The 17,308-nt window shown below is 47.1% G+C and overlaps 1 protein-coding gene across 4 annotated transcripts in view; it reads right to left on the reverse strand.

The window, feature by feature from the left end:
• LOC110500696 (neurexin-2) overlaps positions 1–17,308 on the reverse strand; it is a 1,070,834-nt gene that overhangs the window by 952,569 nt on the left and 100,957 nt on the right. For all 4 annotated transcript variants that reach the window (XM_036958142.1, XM_036958143.1, XM_036958144.1 and 1 more), the window contains exon 2: positions 354–1,755. In XM_036958142.1, coding sequence (XP_036814037.1) covers positions 354–1,065 — 712 coding nt within the window. In that variant the 5' untranslated portion in view covers positions 1,066–1,755. The remainder of the gene's footprint in view (positions 1–353; positions 1,756–17,308) is intronic.

Here is a 17,308-nt window from a genome sequence, read left to right on the forward strand (position 1 = left end):
GGAATTAGCGCTTTTACCTACAGTACAGTATGCTAAGGAATTAGCGCTTTTCCCTACAGTATATTATGCCAAGGACTTTTCACCATACTGAACCAATCCCGAGCCAAACCGAACTGCATTGAGCTGGCCTGGTTATGCATTCACCATAGTTAATAATAATAATAATAATAATAATGTATTTTGTTTAACGCTTTTCATTACCGAAAATTATCTCAAAACACATAAAAAGCTAAACAAACAAACAACACAATTAAATTGAGGTGGTAGAGATTGAACGTCTCTATTTTTCTGGGAACGTGCTAAGGAGCATTAGAAAAAAGGGTATTAGCTGTTCAGCTAGCTCCTGATCTTACCTTCCTTGCAGTACTTCCCCTTGTAGCGAGTGTGCGTGCAGTCACAGTGTACCTCGCCATACTGGATGGAGCAGAAACCTCCGTTGAGGCAGGGGTTCTGCTTGGTGCACAGGTACTCCATGTCAGTCTGGATGCCCTGGCTGTTGAGCAGGGTGGGGGGTGTCTCTCCCACCTTCAGGTTGGAGATCAGGCCCAGGAACGGGGGCTCGTACTTTACCGTGCTGGAGGTGAGGGCTGAGAGGCGCACGTCGGGCGGGATGCCGCCCACGAACAGGTCGCTGACCACCGCCATCTCCTTCCGCTTGGACTTGACCTCCGCCATCTTGGTCTCGCCGTCCACCATCAGCAGAGTCTCGCGGAAGTTGCGGGTGAGGAGCACCATGTGCCAGCGGTCGTCGTTGACCTGGGTTTCCATGTGTAAAGTGGCGGGCTCGGCACAGTGGATGGCAAAGCGCAGCTGGAGGCGCCCTCCGGCGATCAGGAGCTCCATGAAGTCACAGTTGCCGCCGTCGTCTAGATAGAGCAACAGAGCCTTGCTGATGTTGGTCTTGAGGCTGAAGCTCAGCTCGCCCAGCGAGCCCGCCTCCCAGCGCCCGTAGCGGGCCCACTGGCCGGGGGCCCCGCCGAACTCCAGCGCCCGGGCCGTCACCAGCAGACTGAGGAACACCAAGGGCCCCATGGGCAAAGCGGAAAAGCTCAATCCGCTCGTCATGGTTACAATCCCAATCCTAATAACCCTGCTATTGGTTCAAATCCTCCACACAGTGACGTAGCTCGACCTAGACTAGCTACAGCTGCAGCTGCTGTAGTTTCGTTTTTATTAAGTGTAAACAATAATTGTTATGTCTGATTCCTTCTAGGCAGACTCCTCCTCTAGGCTGGGGGATACGTCAGAGAAGCAAAACCCTCACAGGACCCAATTCCAGATTCCAACCCTGCCCGACTCAGCAGTTTTTGTTTTTTTTTGCTTTACTTCTTGGCTGCTTTATCCTGACTCTCTTCTCCGTCTCTCCATTGGTTGGTACCTCTGGGACTCACTGGGAAAAACGAGGCCAGCGGACGGGTAGGGGGAATTATGATAATTTTATCACAGTGTTCCGTTCCCCAACTCAACTCTTTATTCCAAACAGAAATCCCCTGGAATCCAGATGTAGCTTTTTAGGAAACGTATGGCAGTCTCTGTGGGCGTGTTTTATAGATGTCGTTTTTGGGAAAGGGGGGGTAGAAGGGGAGGAAGAGAGAGCGCTGAGGAGGAGTGTGTCAGAGCTGTCTGGTGTCACGTGGACAGCAGGGTATGTTCATGGCGCCAACGGCGTTAAAGCCTTCCTCTCCTGAAGCCTCTGGTTGGTCCACCACAGGTTAGACTGGTCTGGGTCCCCTCATCGTCCCCACAGCCAGGGATCTGGAAGAAACAGACAGAGAAATCTCATTAGGCCCTGGTACTTTGTGTAATGGAGGTGGTCCTGTGAAATGCGTGATGAGTAACCTTGTAAGTAAGACATGTGTTAGCTCCCCAAGCTGAAGCCTTAGCTCATAGCGTCAATGCAGTCTTGTGACTCAAGGGAGATCATGGTTTGAATACAGTAGTAGAAGTAGTAGCAATAACAGCACATGAAAAATAAGCATTGAAATCGTAAATGGAGTTCCTTTGGGGATCTGCTTTGTAGGGGACATATTTTCATTTGCCAGCTGGTCTCTCTTTGATCAAGTTCCCCCTCAGAGACGTGGACAACTTGACTGAATGTTCTATACATGAAATTCATTGCTGGTGATTTCTCTGTTGGAAACCAAGACTAGAGTAAGAAATACGTAAATATGTCTGGTATGAAGTTTAACATTCATGTGCATGATTTACTCAGAGCCTACTGGGTGTATATCACCAGCCAATTAAAATGCCTTACTCCATACTTGTCTGCCAAGTACAATTGGTCCTAAACACAGTGCACAAAGCTCCCTAGCATATAATGCTTCAATCCATGACTTGACTATCAATAACTCAGCAATAAGGCTTTCAATAAATCACCCTCCAACCGTTTTTGTATGTAGGCTTTAGGTTCTCCACCTAACTGAACACGCGCACACGAACGCACAAACACAAGTCTAATTTTCAGTGGGATGCTGTGGAGTCAATGGCTGCCAGGATAGCCATTATTGACCCTTGTCCCTGGCCTAATCCGTTCTCATTATTTCTGAAGTGAGATTTAATTTCCATCGCAGACAGTTCACAATTAAACCCTGCTGATCACACTCGCTCAGGCTGCCGTGCTTGACTGCTTGACTTCAGAATGACGACACTATCCATGTGCCAGAGAGAGAGAGAGAGAGAGAGAGAGAGAGAGAGAGAGAGAGAGAGAGAGAGAGAGAGAGAGAGCGAGAGAGAGAGAGAGAGAGAGAGAGAGAGAGAGAGAGAGAGAGACAGACAGACAGACAGACAGACAGACAGACAGACAGACAGACAGACAGACAGACAGACAGTGACCGAGAGGGAGATTGGGGCAAACATTTTCACGGTAATGCTGGTGAGGGAGCGTGTCAGGCCTTGAGGAGAGAGGGAGTGGGAGAAAGATGGACAAAGGGAGAGAAAAAGCTAGTGAAAGGGAGAGAGATGTCTGATTTATTTTGGTCACGCTAGCAGCTTGTTTGCATAAGATCCTCTGCTCTCACACGCGTCCCCATAAATGAATCCCTGCATAATAACATCCATAGATGAAAGATTATGGAGCTAGGACGTCTCATAAGAACTGCGAGAGAGAGACAGCTCAGGGTCTCTTAGGAAGGAGGAAGATGCATATCTGAAAATGCATATAGGCGATTCCACGCTAGCAGGAATAATATGCTCTACAAGTAAATCAAATTTCCAGACTGGGCTCTCTGCTAATTCTGAGTTATGATACATTTTATGAAAATTGGACATTGGATTTAAAGGGAACTCCCTCTGCTGGTGATTTGTTGAATGTGCAGTCCTAAAGGAGGGCTGTGATTGGTTATAAACCAAGCCAACTCTGTGTTCCAATATTACAGTCGTGGCCAAAAGTTTTGAGAATGACACAAATATAAATTTTCACAAAGTTTGCTGCTTCAGTGTCTTTAGATATTTTTGTCAGATGTTACTATAGAATACTGAAGTATAATTACAAGCATTTCATAAGTGTCAAAGGCTTGTATTGACAATTACATGAAGTTGATGCAAAGAGTCAATATTTGCAGTGTTGACCCTTCTTTTTCAAGACCTCTGCAATCTGCCCTGGCATGCTGGCAAGTAACGTCTGGGCCACTGATGGCAGCCCATTCTTGCATAATCAATGCTTGGAGTTTGTCAGAATTTGTGGGGTTTTGTTTGTCCACCTGCCTCTTGAGGATTGACCACAAGTTCTCAATGGGATCAAGGTCTGGGGAGTTTGGACTCAAATTATCAATATTTTGTTCCCCAAGCCACTTAGTTATCACTTTTGCCTTATGGCAAGGTGCTCCATCATGCTGGAAAAGACATTGTTCATCACCAAACTGTTCCTGGATGGTTGGGAGAAGTTACTCTCGGAGGATGTGTTGGTACCAGTCTTTATTCATGGCTGTGTTCTTAGGCAAAATTGTGAGTGAGCCCACTCCCTTGGCTGAGAAGCAACCCCACACATGAATGGTCTCAGGATGCTTTACTGTTGGAATGACACACTCACATTGTCTTCTCCGGACAAGCTTTTTTCCGGATGCCCCTATTCAATCTCAAAGGGGATTCATCAGAGAAAATGACTTTACCCCAGTCCTCAGTAGTCCAATCCCTGTACCTTTTGCAGAATTTAAGTCTGTCCCTGATATTTTTCCTGGAGAGAAGTGGCTTCTTTGCTGCCCTTCTTGACACCAGGCCATCTTCCAACAGTCTCCGCCTCACCGTGCGTGCAGATGCACTCACACCGGCCTGCTGCCATTCCTGAGCAAGCTCTGTACTGGTGGTGCCCCGATCCCGCAGCTGAATCAACTTTAGGAGACGGTCCTGGCGCTTGCTGGACTTTCTTGGGCACCCTGAAGCCTTCTTCACAACAATTGAACCACTCTCCTTTAAGTTCTTCATGATCCGATAAATGGTTGATTTAGGTGCAATCTCACTGGCAGCAATATCCTTGCCTGTGAAGCCTTTTTTGTGCAAAGCAATGATGACGGCACGTGTTTCCTTGCAGGTAACCATGGTTGACAGAGGAAGAACAATGATCATAAGCACCACCCTCCTTTTGAAGCTTCCAGTCTGTTATTCGAACTCAATCAACATGACAGAGTGATCTCCAGCCTTGTCTTCGTCAACACTCACACCTGTGTTAAAGAGAGAATCACTGACATGATGTCAGGTGGTGGCAGGGCTGAAATGCAGTGGACATTTTTTGGGGGGGATTCAGTTCATTTGCATGGCAAAGAGGGACTTTGCAATTAATTGCAATTCATCTGATCACTCTTCATATATGCAAATTGCCATAATACAAATTGAGGCAGCAGACTTTGTGAAAATTTATATTTGTGTCATTCTCAAAACTTTTGGCCACGACTGTATATTGTAGTATATCCAATAGTATATTGTTCCAAACAATATTTTTTAAAAATAAGCAAAATCAAAAAGGGTAATTTTGAGATTTTAATATTAATAATATTTACGTGGAATAAATGAACATGAAAATGTGTATTTCAGAATATAGACATGCTCCATATTTGAAAAGACACTATTGGGAGTATAATGACAATGTGTTGTCTGTATCATGTATGGTTCACAGATCATTAGGTCTTACAGTAAGCAGGATTGTATAGGTCTAAAAAGAGCCTAAATTGGCCACGATTTCCAAAAAAATGGTTTGTGATGCAAATGTACACAGCATGTCAAAAAGATTTTCTTACCATTAAGTTTCTATGTGAGAATTGCCAGAATAATCTGAGATACAAAATATATTTTCTGCTCCAGCTGGCGTGGAACCAACTTTATCTATTTAGGGTAAATCTTATTATCACTGGTAGAATCTGACCTGAAAAATAAAAACACATTGCTATGGCATACTGTATACACCGAGAATTTTTACATTTGGTATAATTGACAGTGGGGATTTTTTGTAAATTAAGAGTTACACTGTATCTTTGTCCCAGACGGGTAACAAGAATTGGAATATTCCCTCGTTGTTGCATTGAATATTATCATAGATTTTTTTGTCTGGAAATCGCTGGCATTTAGCAGAGGGAGCATCTCCTACTGCTTGTACTGTGTGTGTTCGTGCGTGCATGTGAGCAGCCTGGTCTAATAGACTGGACGTAACATAGTAAACGTAAATCCGGGACACTAAAATTAGTATGGTGTGGCTACATATGACAGATGGTTACGTAAGAAAGTAGAGTGGTTGGTTCGGGTGACTCGGTAGGCATATACAACGAATGTCTAGCAAGCCAAAAGTTGTGGGTTCAAATCTCATCACGGACAACTTTAGCATTTACGAAATGGATGAAGGACATTTGCAAGTTAAAACTAACCTAATATATCACACTAAAAAGTGTTCTCGGATTTACAGAATAATATGACATGCTCTGAGACCAGGTTGATTAGAGAGAGAAAGAGATAAATATTGAGAGAGGGCGGGAGAGAGACATTAAAACATCTCCCTCCGTCCAGTTTCCATTTCATATGTTATGGGGGTGCCGTCCCTCTATACAACAGTGTCTGTCTTCCAATCCAAGGCACTCAATGAGGCCTGATGACTTGACTTTTCTCTAAACACTTTTCTGACCACAAGCATGACATCCATTTGGCTTCTCCTTTTACTGGAGAACCACGGGTTGATACTTTCTCACCCGCAGCCAAACCATCTCGCCCAAACTGAGACAGAGTGAGAGGCTACAGCAATCTACGCACGCCCCCATACCCCTGACCCCTTTTCTCAGCCAAGCGGGCCTTGGCAACTCTGTCGAGATCCCCTACTGACGTGTGCAGGGTGGCGTGAGGCGACCTCTGACCCCATTACTTTCACATCATTGCATTGAAAGCCTCAACAGAGCTAGTGGAAAGAAGTCCATCCACTGGTGTTTCATTTTTTTGGTTTTCCCCCTTCCAGCAGTGTTCATATCCTACAGACTTATCCCACAACCCTGCAGATATTGTCACACCTGTTGTGTGTCTCGCTGTCTTTTTTCTATCAAAGCTGTGTGTCTCTAGCTGAGTAGGGTGTTGGCTGAGTAGTTGTCTGTGGTTGTTGCTGTACTTATGGCAGTGGTTATGGTTGTGGTCTGGAAGGATACTGTACTGCATGTTCACATCTCACTTGAGACACACAAACATATAGTCTACACAAAAACATGACAACCAAAACACATATGCCAAAATACACATCTCTCACTCTCTTTCTCTCTCTCTCTTTTGTTCTCCCTCGTTCTCTCTCTCTCTCTCTTTATGACTCTCTCTCTCTCCTGTTGTCTCTCTTATTTTCTCTCCATGACTATCTCTCTCGATCTCTCTATGAACCTCTCTCTCTCTTTTGTTCTCTCTCTCTCTTTTGTTCTCTCTCTTTTTTAGTTCTCTCTCTCTTGCTCTCTCTCTCTCTCGGTCTGTCTTTCTCTTGTTCTCTGTCTCTCTTGTTCTCTCTCGTTCTCTATCTTTCATTATTTCTCTTTCTCATTCTCTCTCTCTATTTATTTTCTCTCACTGACACACGCACACACACACACATGGCACAAATCTCTGCTCATGAGAGGTGTGGCGGCGTCTCATCCGCCAGGTAGCTTGCTGCTGCTGCTGCTGTTGCTGAGCGCTAATTAATCACAGATCCATGCTGAGACACTTGATATTCCTCAGGTTGAAAAGAGAGAGGGAGGGGAGGAAGAGACAAGGGGAGAGAGGGAAGGGGGAGAGAGGGAGGGAGGGGGGAGATGGAAAGGAAAGAGGGAGTGGTGAGAGGGAAGGAGAGAAATAAAATAAACAGTCCCCCTCTCTTACCCACCACAGACTAGTCCCTCCCTCCACCTCCCCCCCTCTCACCCACCAGACTAGCCGCTCCCTCCTCCTCCCCTCCCCCTCTCTCACTCACCACAGACTAGCCCCTCCCTCCTCCCCACACGCTCTTACCCACCAGGCTAGCCCCTCCCTCCACTCCCCTCACACCCACCACAGACTAGCCCCTCCCCCCTCACTCACCCACCACAGACTAGTCCCTCCCTCCTCCTCCTCTCTCACCCACCAGGCTAGCCGCTCCCTCCTCCTCCCCCTCTCTCACCCACCACAGACTAGTCCCTCGCTCCTCCCCCACCCTCTCTTACCCACCTGACTAGCCCCTCCCTCCACCCCCCCCTCTCACCCACCACAGACTAGCCCCTCCCTCCTCCTCCCCCCCTCTCACCCACCAGACTAGCCGCTCCCTCCTCCTCCCCTCCCCTCTCTCACTCACCACAGACTAGCCCCTCCCTCCTCCCCACACGCTCTTACCCACCAGACTAGCCCCTCCCTCCCTCCACTCCCCTCTCACCAACCACAGACTAGCCCCTCCCCCCTCACTAACCCACCACAGACTAGCCCCTCCTCCTCTCCTCTCTTACCCACCCCAGACTAGCCCCTCCCTCCTCCTCCACCCTCTCTTACTCACCTGACTAGGCCCTCCCTCCACCCCCTCTCACCCACCACAGACTAGCCCCTCCCTCCTCCCCCCTCACTCACCCACCACAGACCAGCCCCTCCCTCCTCCTCCCCCCTCTTTCACCCATCACAGACCAGCCCCTCTCTCCTCCTCCCCCCTCACTCACCCACCACAGACCAGCCCCTCCCTCCTCCCCCGTCACTCACCCACCACAGACTAGCCCCTCCCTCCCTCCTCCCCCTCACTCACCCACCACAGACCAGCCCCTCCCTCCTCCCCCTCTCTCACCCACCACAGACAAGCCCCTCCCTCCCTCCTCCCCCTCACTCACCCACCACAGACCAGACCCTCCCTCCTCCCCTCTCTCTCACCCACCACAGACCAGCCCCTCCCTCCTCCTCTGTCTCTCACCCACCACAGACCAGCCTCTCCCTCCTCCCCCCTCACTCACCCACCACAGACTAGCCCCTCCCTCCCTCCTCCCCCCTCACTCACCCACCACAGACCAGCCCCTCCCTCCTCCCCCCTCTCTCACCCACCACAGACCAGTCCCTCCCTCCTCCCCCCTCTCTCACCCACCACAGACTAGCTCAGACACATCACTTAGTTCTGCTGAAACAAGTCACACCAGGGTTGAGCACTCTCATACTGTAGCTCCAAGTTTCTGAGACAATCAATGGAGAGATCTCCCATTGTCTGTGGAGAATCTCCTCCAAAGCGTCCATAGCCAGGCATGAGATCTCTCCATGGATTGTCTCAGAAACTCAGCTATGCGATGTATCCATTGATTGTCTCAAAAAATCAGAGCCATGAGATCTTTCCAATGATTGTCTCAGAAACTCAGCTACGAGAAGAGGCTATGAGAAGGTTATTTGAACCAGAAGCTCTATATAGAGATCAACGTTCTACTAACCTCCAAGCCTGACTCCAAGGATGCACACACATGCACGTGCAGACACTGACACACCGTACACACACACATGCACACACAAACACACACACACACACAAACACAACCTCAAGGGAAAATCTGTATTTTGAGCTGAGAGAGAGAGGCAGAGACCCACTGAGACAGAGAACCTCATCAAGACATCAGCATTTTGCAGATCAGCATTTTGTGTGTGTGTGTGTGTGTGTGTGTGTGTGTGTGAGGGGGTATTACTGAATTGTGTGTGAGCTATAGAACAAAGAGACCCGCTCCATCACATCAATGACACTTAGTGTCTGGCACTGTATTACCTTTGCAGACCCCTTACCTATCATCCTACACACACACGCACGCTCGCACGCACGCTCGCACGCACGCACGCACACACACACACACACACACACACACACACACACACACACACACACACACACACACACACACATCCCGTATGGGCCATTATCCAGCGTAGGCCTCATCATAGGACAGTTTACGGTGCCAATCACAACCAGAGTAGAAGAATGGATGTGTAACATTATTGCAGAACTGTCTGTCCTTTCATTGGCTAACTACCTCTCTCCTCCCACATACCCGCCTCTTCCTCCCTCTTCCTCTCTCTCTATCAATTCAATTAAATGTTTTTTACTGGCATGGGAAACACATGTTTACATTGCCAAAGCAAGTGAAATGGATAAACAAATGTGAAATAAACAATGAAAAGTGAACAGTAAATATTACACACATACAAGTTCCAAAAGAATAAAGACATTTCAAATGTCATATTATGTCTATATACAGTGTTGTAACGATGTGCAAATAGTTAATGTACAAAAGGGAAAATAAATAAACATAAATATGGGTTGTATTTACAATGGTGTTTGTTCTTCACTGGTTGCCCTTTTCTAGTGGCAACAGGTCACAGATCTTGCTGCTGTGATGGCACACTGTGGTTTCTCTCTCTGTCTCTGACACCAACCTCTTCTTAATGCTTGTTCTCGCTCGTCACCCAACCCCCCTCCTTTCTCTCACGCTTTGTTTTTCACATTCATCCCTGCTGTCTATTCCCCAGCCTATGAAGGGTGGGGGAGTAGCAGGGATTGCTGGTTCAATTATGACCAACGAGTTTTAAGTGCTGCAGACTGAAAGCGTGGAGCAGAGGTATCGAGGAACTAGCTGTTTAGGGTGATGATTGTTTTCTAAATGAGATCTGTCATTGATGAATATGAATTGGAACCTCTGCAGCTGAGAGGAGGAACGCTGTAACCTGTTCCGATCTGAACTAGTGTGTGAGTATTAGTGTGTTGGTTAGTGAGTGCCTGAAGCTGTTTTGGTAGCAGCGCACAATACCTTTTTGGCCATGCCCGGAGACTCTGACTCACTCTGACTAACTCACTCTCTCATCTCCCTCCCTCCCTCCCTCCCTCCCTCCCTCCCTCCCTCCCTCCCTCCCTCCCTCCCTCCCTCCCTCCCTCCCTCCCTCCCTCCCTCCCTCCCTCCCTCCCTCCCTCCCTCCCGTTCCAAGGGAACATCTAAAAGGAACTGATACCTAGTGGTATGGGACAATGGCCTTGTGTCTGTTTTTGAGGTGAAACACCGCTCTACAGACAAAGAAGGCCAGCAACCCATTCAGATGCAGACAGACAGTCATTCTGCACTGCATAATAGGAGAATTCCTGGCTACAATGCTGTGTATATTGTCATTCATTGCAGAGCAAGGATACATGAACTATACAAATATTTGGATGAAACACAAACTACTGCATATTGTAGTAATGTCTTGTAGTTATTTACATGTGATTTCATGAATTTTGACTTAGTTGTTTTACCGCAAAAAATGCGTAACTCATGACAACTGTCTGCAATTACCAATACAAATATTTAGGCAGTTTTGTTTATCAGATGGAAGTTAAAGACATGAATAAACATTCCTCTGAGCTTCTAACTACCCAGATACCACAGCTGATATCAAGCTGTCAACATGTGCTCATGACGTTCCTCAGCACCTTGAGAGCTTTCAGGCATAAGACGTGACGACGCCCCCATTGCAAAAAGTGGAGGGCATCAATTCCATGTCCCCTGGATGCAATAAAACGTCATCTCTCTTTTCCAGAGAGTCATGTGACAAGTAGCCTTTCAGCAACACCAACAGCCAGCCAGACAGGGAGCTAGTCACACAGCCAGACAGGCATCCAGACAGGCAGCCAGACAGGCAGCCAGACAGGCAGCCAGACAGGCAGCCAGACAGGCAGCCAGACAGGCATCCAGACAGGCAGCCAGACAGGCAGCCAGACAGGCAGCCAGACAGGCAGCCAGACAGGCAGCCAGACAGGCAGGATGTGGGGGAGAAAGAGAGAAGAGAAGTGCGCTCCATCTCAAGGAAACATAAGCACCGTCATTACTTTTTCATGAGCCAGGCGGCAATTAGAATGAAGAGATTGAGAGATGGAGGGGAGAGAGAAATGAACACACACACACACACACACACACAGAGACAAACACAAACGAAAACACATACACACACACACACAAACAAACACACACAAGCAGGCACCCACCCACACGCACAGAGACAAACACAAACGAACAAACACACACACACACACACACACACACACACACACACACAAACAGGCGCCCACACACACACTTTAGGAAGTGTAGCTACCAGTTGCTGGCAGAATCGTGTGTGTGTGTGTCTGCCAAATTCATTTTGACAGATGTTTAGGGCTTTGTAAGCATTGAGGTCTAAATACCGATGTGTGGGTTCATTACAAACCTGTCACGTAATATTCCCCTGTAAGTCCTATTGTGGGGCTCTTAATGTGGTAATTTCAAAATCAAATTCCATTTTCAGAACTTATTATGATTATGGAATGCAAATATGAAATAATGGTCATTTTAATGTCCAGGTTCATTCCCAATTCGAGTTAGCAGCACTACACTGTCCTGAAAAAAGCCTTAGTTCGAGTGAGGATAAATACACCCCTAAAACGCCCACACACCACAATAGAGAGAGAGCTAGCGAGAGAGAGAGCGAGAGAGAGCGAGGGAGAGCGAGAGAGAGACTGCGAGAGAGAGAGAAAGAGAGAAGCAATTCAGATTAAATTGGCTGCCGTAAATGACACTCGATTACCATCTTAAATATACTGTCAAAAAGCAATTTGCGTCGCACATGCCAGAGGCCTGAAATTTGCACCTTATTAAGAGGCCCGGGCTATCATTTAGGATCTTGTTTCCCCTTCCTACCTACCATTTACCCACAAACCTCCTCTCTAACTTTGCACCTGGTTTACGGCGGCCATCTTAGCCCGGTGTGATTGTGAGGGGTAAAGGGAGGGAAGGGTGGGGGGGGGGGGGGGGGGGAGAGAAAGGCCTGTATTCTGAGTAATAATGACTGCAGGAAGGACTTAATCAGTGTAGTTTAGGATGGATTCATCCATTTGTCGTTCTTCTTTCCAATCTTCCACAATGCAATCTCACAGAAGTCAGAATGTCAAAATGAGGAGGTAACAGCAGCATAACAGCTTGCAGGTTATACTTGAAATTGATGAGGCAGCTTTACAATTATCAATGTCTTAGACCAACTAAAACCCCCCCAAAAATGCAATAAGTTCAAATGGGGAAAAATGAAGATGATTGGTAAACCAATTCAGTCTTTCGTTTGTTTGGTTCTTTTTCCTCGGGTGCCATAAAAGCAACATTAGCAATAGCAACAAACCTCCTTCCACTGACACCTAAAATATGACCAGGCTCTTGAGCCTTTATTGGCTTATAAACCTCGTTACTTGGGACTAAGAAGGTGTTATTCACATCAGCTCTTACCACAGCACCACACCGCTACCCCACGTTAACCATACAAATCGGCATTTCTGTCACCGTTCCTTAGTTTGTGAAAACATCCTGAGGTGCCAAACACATCGGATAAATGGTGCGTGTGAATCCCAAATGCTACCCTATTCCCGATTTAGTGAACTACTTTAGACCAGAACCCTATTCCCTATTTAGTGCACTACTTTTGACCAAAAGTAGAGTTTTATATACAGAATAGGATGCCATTTGGGACTCATTTTACTGTATCATAAATAGCACATAGGAGACCACGAGAATCTATCTGAGGCACAGAAGTAATAAACCCACGTAATATTGTTCTTGCCATTACGAGTTTGCAATTTCCAACAATGTTCGGGATCGAAAATATGATTAATGATTACTGAGAAAAAAGGCAGTAGGGCATAGATATTGTAGGTGAGCAATGCGTTTAATTTTGCAGACCTTGTAACGCACGCAACACTCATTACCGTCGTCATTACCATCGTCTCGTTCCACCCGGCGCACTTCCTATGGTGAATTATTGATCTCCACAATATGGTCACGAGCACTGTCATACAAAACACCTCTCACCCTCCTCTCCCCCTCCATCTCTCTCTCCTATCCTCCCTCCATCTCTCTCTCCTATCCTCCCTCCATCTCTCTCTCCTATCCTCCCTCCATTTCTCTCTCCTATCCTCCCTCCATCTCTCTCTCCTATCCTCCCTCCATCTCTCTCTCCTATCCTCCCTCCATCTCTCTCTCCTATCCCCCCTCCATCTCTCTCTCCTATCCTCCCTCCATTTCTCTCTCCTATCCTCCCTCCATCTCTCTCTCCTATCCTCCCTCCATTTCTCTCTCCTATCCTCCCTCCATCTCTCTCTCCTATCCTCCCTCCATCTCTCTCTCCTATCCTCCCTCCATCTCTCTCTCCTATCCCCCCTCCATCTCTCTCTCCTATCCTCCCTCCATCTCTCTCTCCTATCCTCCCTCCATCTCTCTCTCCTCTCCCCCTCCATTTCTCTCTCCTCTCCCCCTCCATTTCTCTCTCCTATCCTTCCTCCATTCTCTCTCCTATCCTCCCTCCATCTCTCTCTCCTCTCCCCCTCCATTTCGCTCTCCTATCCTCCCTCCATTTCTCTCTCCTATCCTCCCTCCATCTCTCTCTCCTCTCCCCCTCCATTTCTCTCTCCTATCCTCCCTCCATCTCTCTCTCCTATCCTCCCTCCATCTCTCTCTCCTATTCTCCCTCCACCTCTCTCTCCTATCCTCCCTCCATCTCTCTCTCATATCTTCCCTCCATCTCTCTCCCCTATCCTCCCTCCATCTCTCTCTCCTATCCTCCCTCCATCTCTCTCTCCTATCCTCCCTCCATCTCTCTCTCCTATCCTCCCTCCATCTATCTCTCCTCTCCCCCTCCATCTCTCTCTCCTATCCTCCCTCCATCTCTACACTACTTCCTCATCCTTTATCTGTACACTACTCCCTCATCCTTTACCTGTACACTACTCCCTCATCCTTTATCCGTACACTACTCCCTCATCCTTTACCTGTACACTACTTCCTCATCCTTTATCCGTACACAACTCCCTCATCCTTTATCCGTACACTACTTCCTCATCATTTATCCATACACTACTCCCTCATCCTTTATCCGTACACTACTTCCTCATCCTTTACCTGTACACTACTCCCTCATCCTTTATCCGTACACTACTCCCTCATCCTTTACCTGTACACTACTCCCTCATCCTTTATCCGTACACTACTCCCTCATCCTTTACCTGTACACTACTCCCTCATCCTTTATCCGTACACTACTCCTTTAATAAGCCCTTAGTTGTAGTGTTGACTGTACCTGCTCCTATAATGTTGTTATCAATCTGCCGCTATTCGTCCATCCTTTTGCTAGTATTAGTTTATATAGCCGATGCTCTTCACCGGTCATTTCCAATGATGACTGTACAGAGAGCACATGTGATTCATCCACTAAATGAAATATGTTGAATTTGCCCTAATAAACTGGAAATGCCTCCAAGCTGAAGCTTGGGCTTCCTGAGTGCATGGTATGTACTGTATGGAGAGAGTGGAGAGGGGGCCAAGGCTGTATAGTGTCAGATACTGGGGGTGACGGCATGATAACCATAATGATTTCAGAGTATGTATGTGACATATTCATTATTATTTAACCGGGTTGTTTGGGTCCTGTATGCGAAATGGCTGAAAGCCATTTTATATCAGACAATATACCAGGGGTATGAGGCAAAACTACGTGTTGACGTGGGTAATTAGAACAGTCATATGGCCAATATAGCACAAACCTTCAATACAGTGGAGAAAGCCTGAAGCCTTCCCTTGAGCTGTTTGCTGATCGCCAGTGGTACCGAAGACCAAAATACCTTTCAGTTATGGGTGTGTCTGCATGCAAGCGTGCACAGGCTCAGGCGCATGCATGTGTGTACTGTATGTGTGCTTGTGTCTGTAGGTGTGTTTGTGCGTCTGTGTGTGCGCATGTGTGTTTGTGTGTGTGTGTGTGTGTGTGCGCGCGCGTGCGCGTGTGTGTGTGTGTATGTGTGCTAGGTGGAACCGAGGAGTTGGAAAGGAAATCAAATAAATGACTAACAGGTGACCCGCAGGGAAGGATAGAACCTTCTGGATCCTTCGGCATGGGACTTACTTAACTCACGTTGCTCTAACTCAAATTCAACTGGGCAAGAAGAGATAACATCTTATATTTGACAGGCAACTACCCCACTTGAAACCATTTTGAAACCTTGGAGCAGAGTTTAGATGTGGATAGCGTAGGCAGTGTACGGACTTGTGAAGAAGACGAGTTGGTAACCCTGTATATTAAGGTCTTGTAATAAACCATTTACAAACAATTTGTAAAGACTGGACTTACCATGTATCAATCATTATTCCTACATTTGTAAATGTCAATAAACAATCTCTAAATAGTGTTTGTAAATGAATACATTTATATCTGAATTAAACTGCCTTTTCGTCAGCATGCTAGGCTAGCTGATAATCTTTACGACATAAAGTGCATAGACATTTTTACTTTGTTTTTACATACTGCAATGTGTAGGCTACATTGAAGAGCCACCTGCATGCACTAAATAACAATATCCAGCTAGCCAATCATCTCTACCATATGGCCCTGTATTCCAAACCCATTCCCCTTTCTGCTCACACACACACACACACACACACACACACACACACACTGATCCAAATGCACAGCACTAACACAACCACTACCTGCAATGTACTGTCATATAGAGTAAAAAGCAGCTCAGTAAACCTTGTAAACATCACCTCTCCTTCCTTCCCCACAGAATAACAGAACACTGGTAATAGTCGCAATTCAACAGCTCAAACACCAGACGTATGTGGCAGGGTCTACAGTCAATCCTGGATTACAAAAAGAAAACCAGCCCGTCGCGGACATCGATGCCTTTCTCCCAGACAAATTAAACAACTTCTTTGCTCGCTTTGCGAACAATACAGTGCCACTGACACGGCCCGCTACCAAAACCTGCGGGCTCTCCTTCTCCGTGGCCAACGTGAGTAAAACATTTTTTATTGTATTTTTACCTTTATTTAACTAGGAAAGTCAGTTAAGAACAAATTCTTATTTTCAATGACGGCCTAGGAACAGTGGGTTAACTGCCTGTTCAGGGGCAGAACGACAGACCTTGTCAGCTCGGGATTTGAACATGAAACCTTTCGGTTACTAGTCCAATGCTCTAACCACTAGGCTACCCTGCCACCTCTCGCAAGGCTGTTATCAGGCTACCCTGACAACCCTCGCAAGGCTGCCGGCCCAGACGGCATCCCTAGCCGCGTCCTCAGAGCATGCGCAGACCAGCTGGCTGGTGTGTTTACGGACATATTCAATCAATCCCTATCCCAGTCTGCTGTCCCCACATGCTTCAAGATGGCCACCATTGTTCCTGTTTCCAAGAAAGCTAAGGTAACTGAACTAAATGACTATCGCCCCGTTGCACTCACTTCTGTCATCATGAAGTGCTTTGAAATACTAGTCAAGGATCATATCACCTCCACCCTACCTGACACCCTAGACCCTCTCCAATTTGCTTACCGCCCCAATAGATCCACAGACGATGCAATCGCCATCACACTGCACACTGCCCTATCCCATCTGGACGAGAGGAATACCTATGTAAGAATGCAGTTCATTAACTACAGCTCAGAATTCAACACCATAGTACCCTCCAAACTCATCATTATGCTTGTGACCCTGGCTCTCGACCCCACCCTGTGCAACTGGTTCCTGGACTTTCTGACGGGCCGCCCCCAGGTGGTGAGGGTAGGAAATAACATCTCCACCCCGCTGATCCTCAACACAGGGGCCTACAAGGGTGCGTTCTCAGCCCTCTCCTGTACTCCCTGTTAACACATGACTGCGTGGCCATGCACGCCTCCAACTCAGTCATCAAGTTTGCAGACGACACCACAGTGGTAGGCTTGATTACCAACAACATCGAGATGGCCTACAGGGCGGAGGTGAGGGCCATCGGAGTGTGGTGTCAGGAAAATAACCTCACACTCAACGTCAACAAAACAAAGGAGATGATCGTGGACTTCAGGAAACAGCAGACGGAGTACCC

Source organism: Oncorhynchus mykiss, chromosome 21, assembly GCF_013265735.2.
Source record: "Oncorhynchus mykiss isolate Arlee chromosome 21, USDA_OmykA_1.1, whole genome shotgun sequence".
In the NCBI taxonomy this organism is placed as follows: Eukaryota; Metazoa; Chordata; class Actinopteri; order Salmoniformes; family Salmonidae; genus Oncorhynchus; species Oncorhynchus mykiss.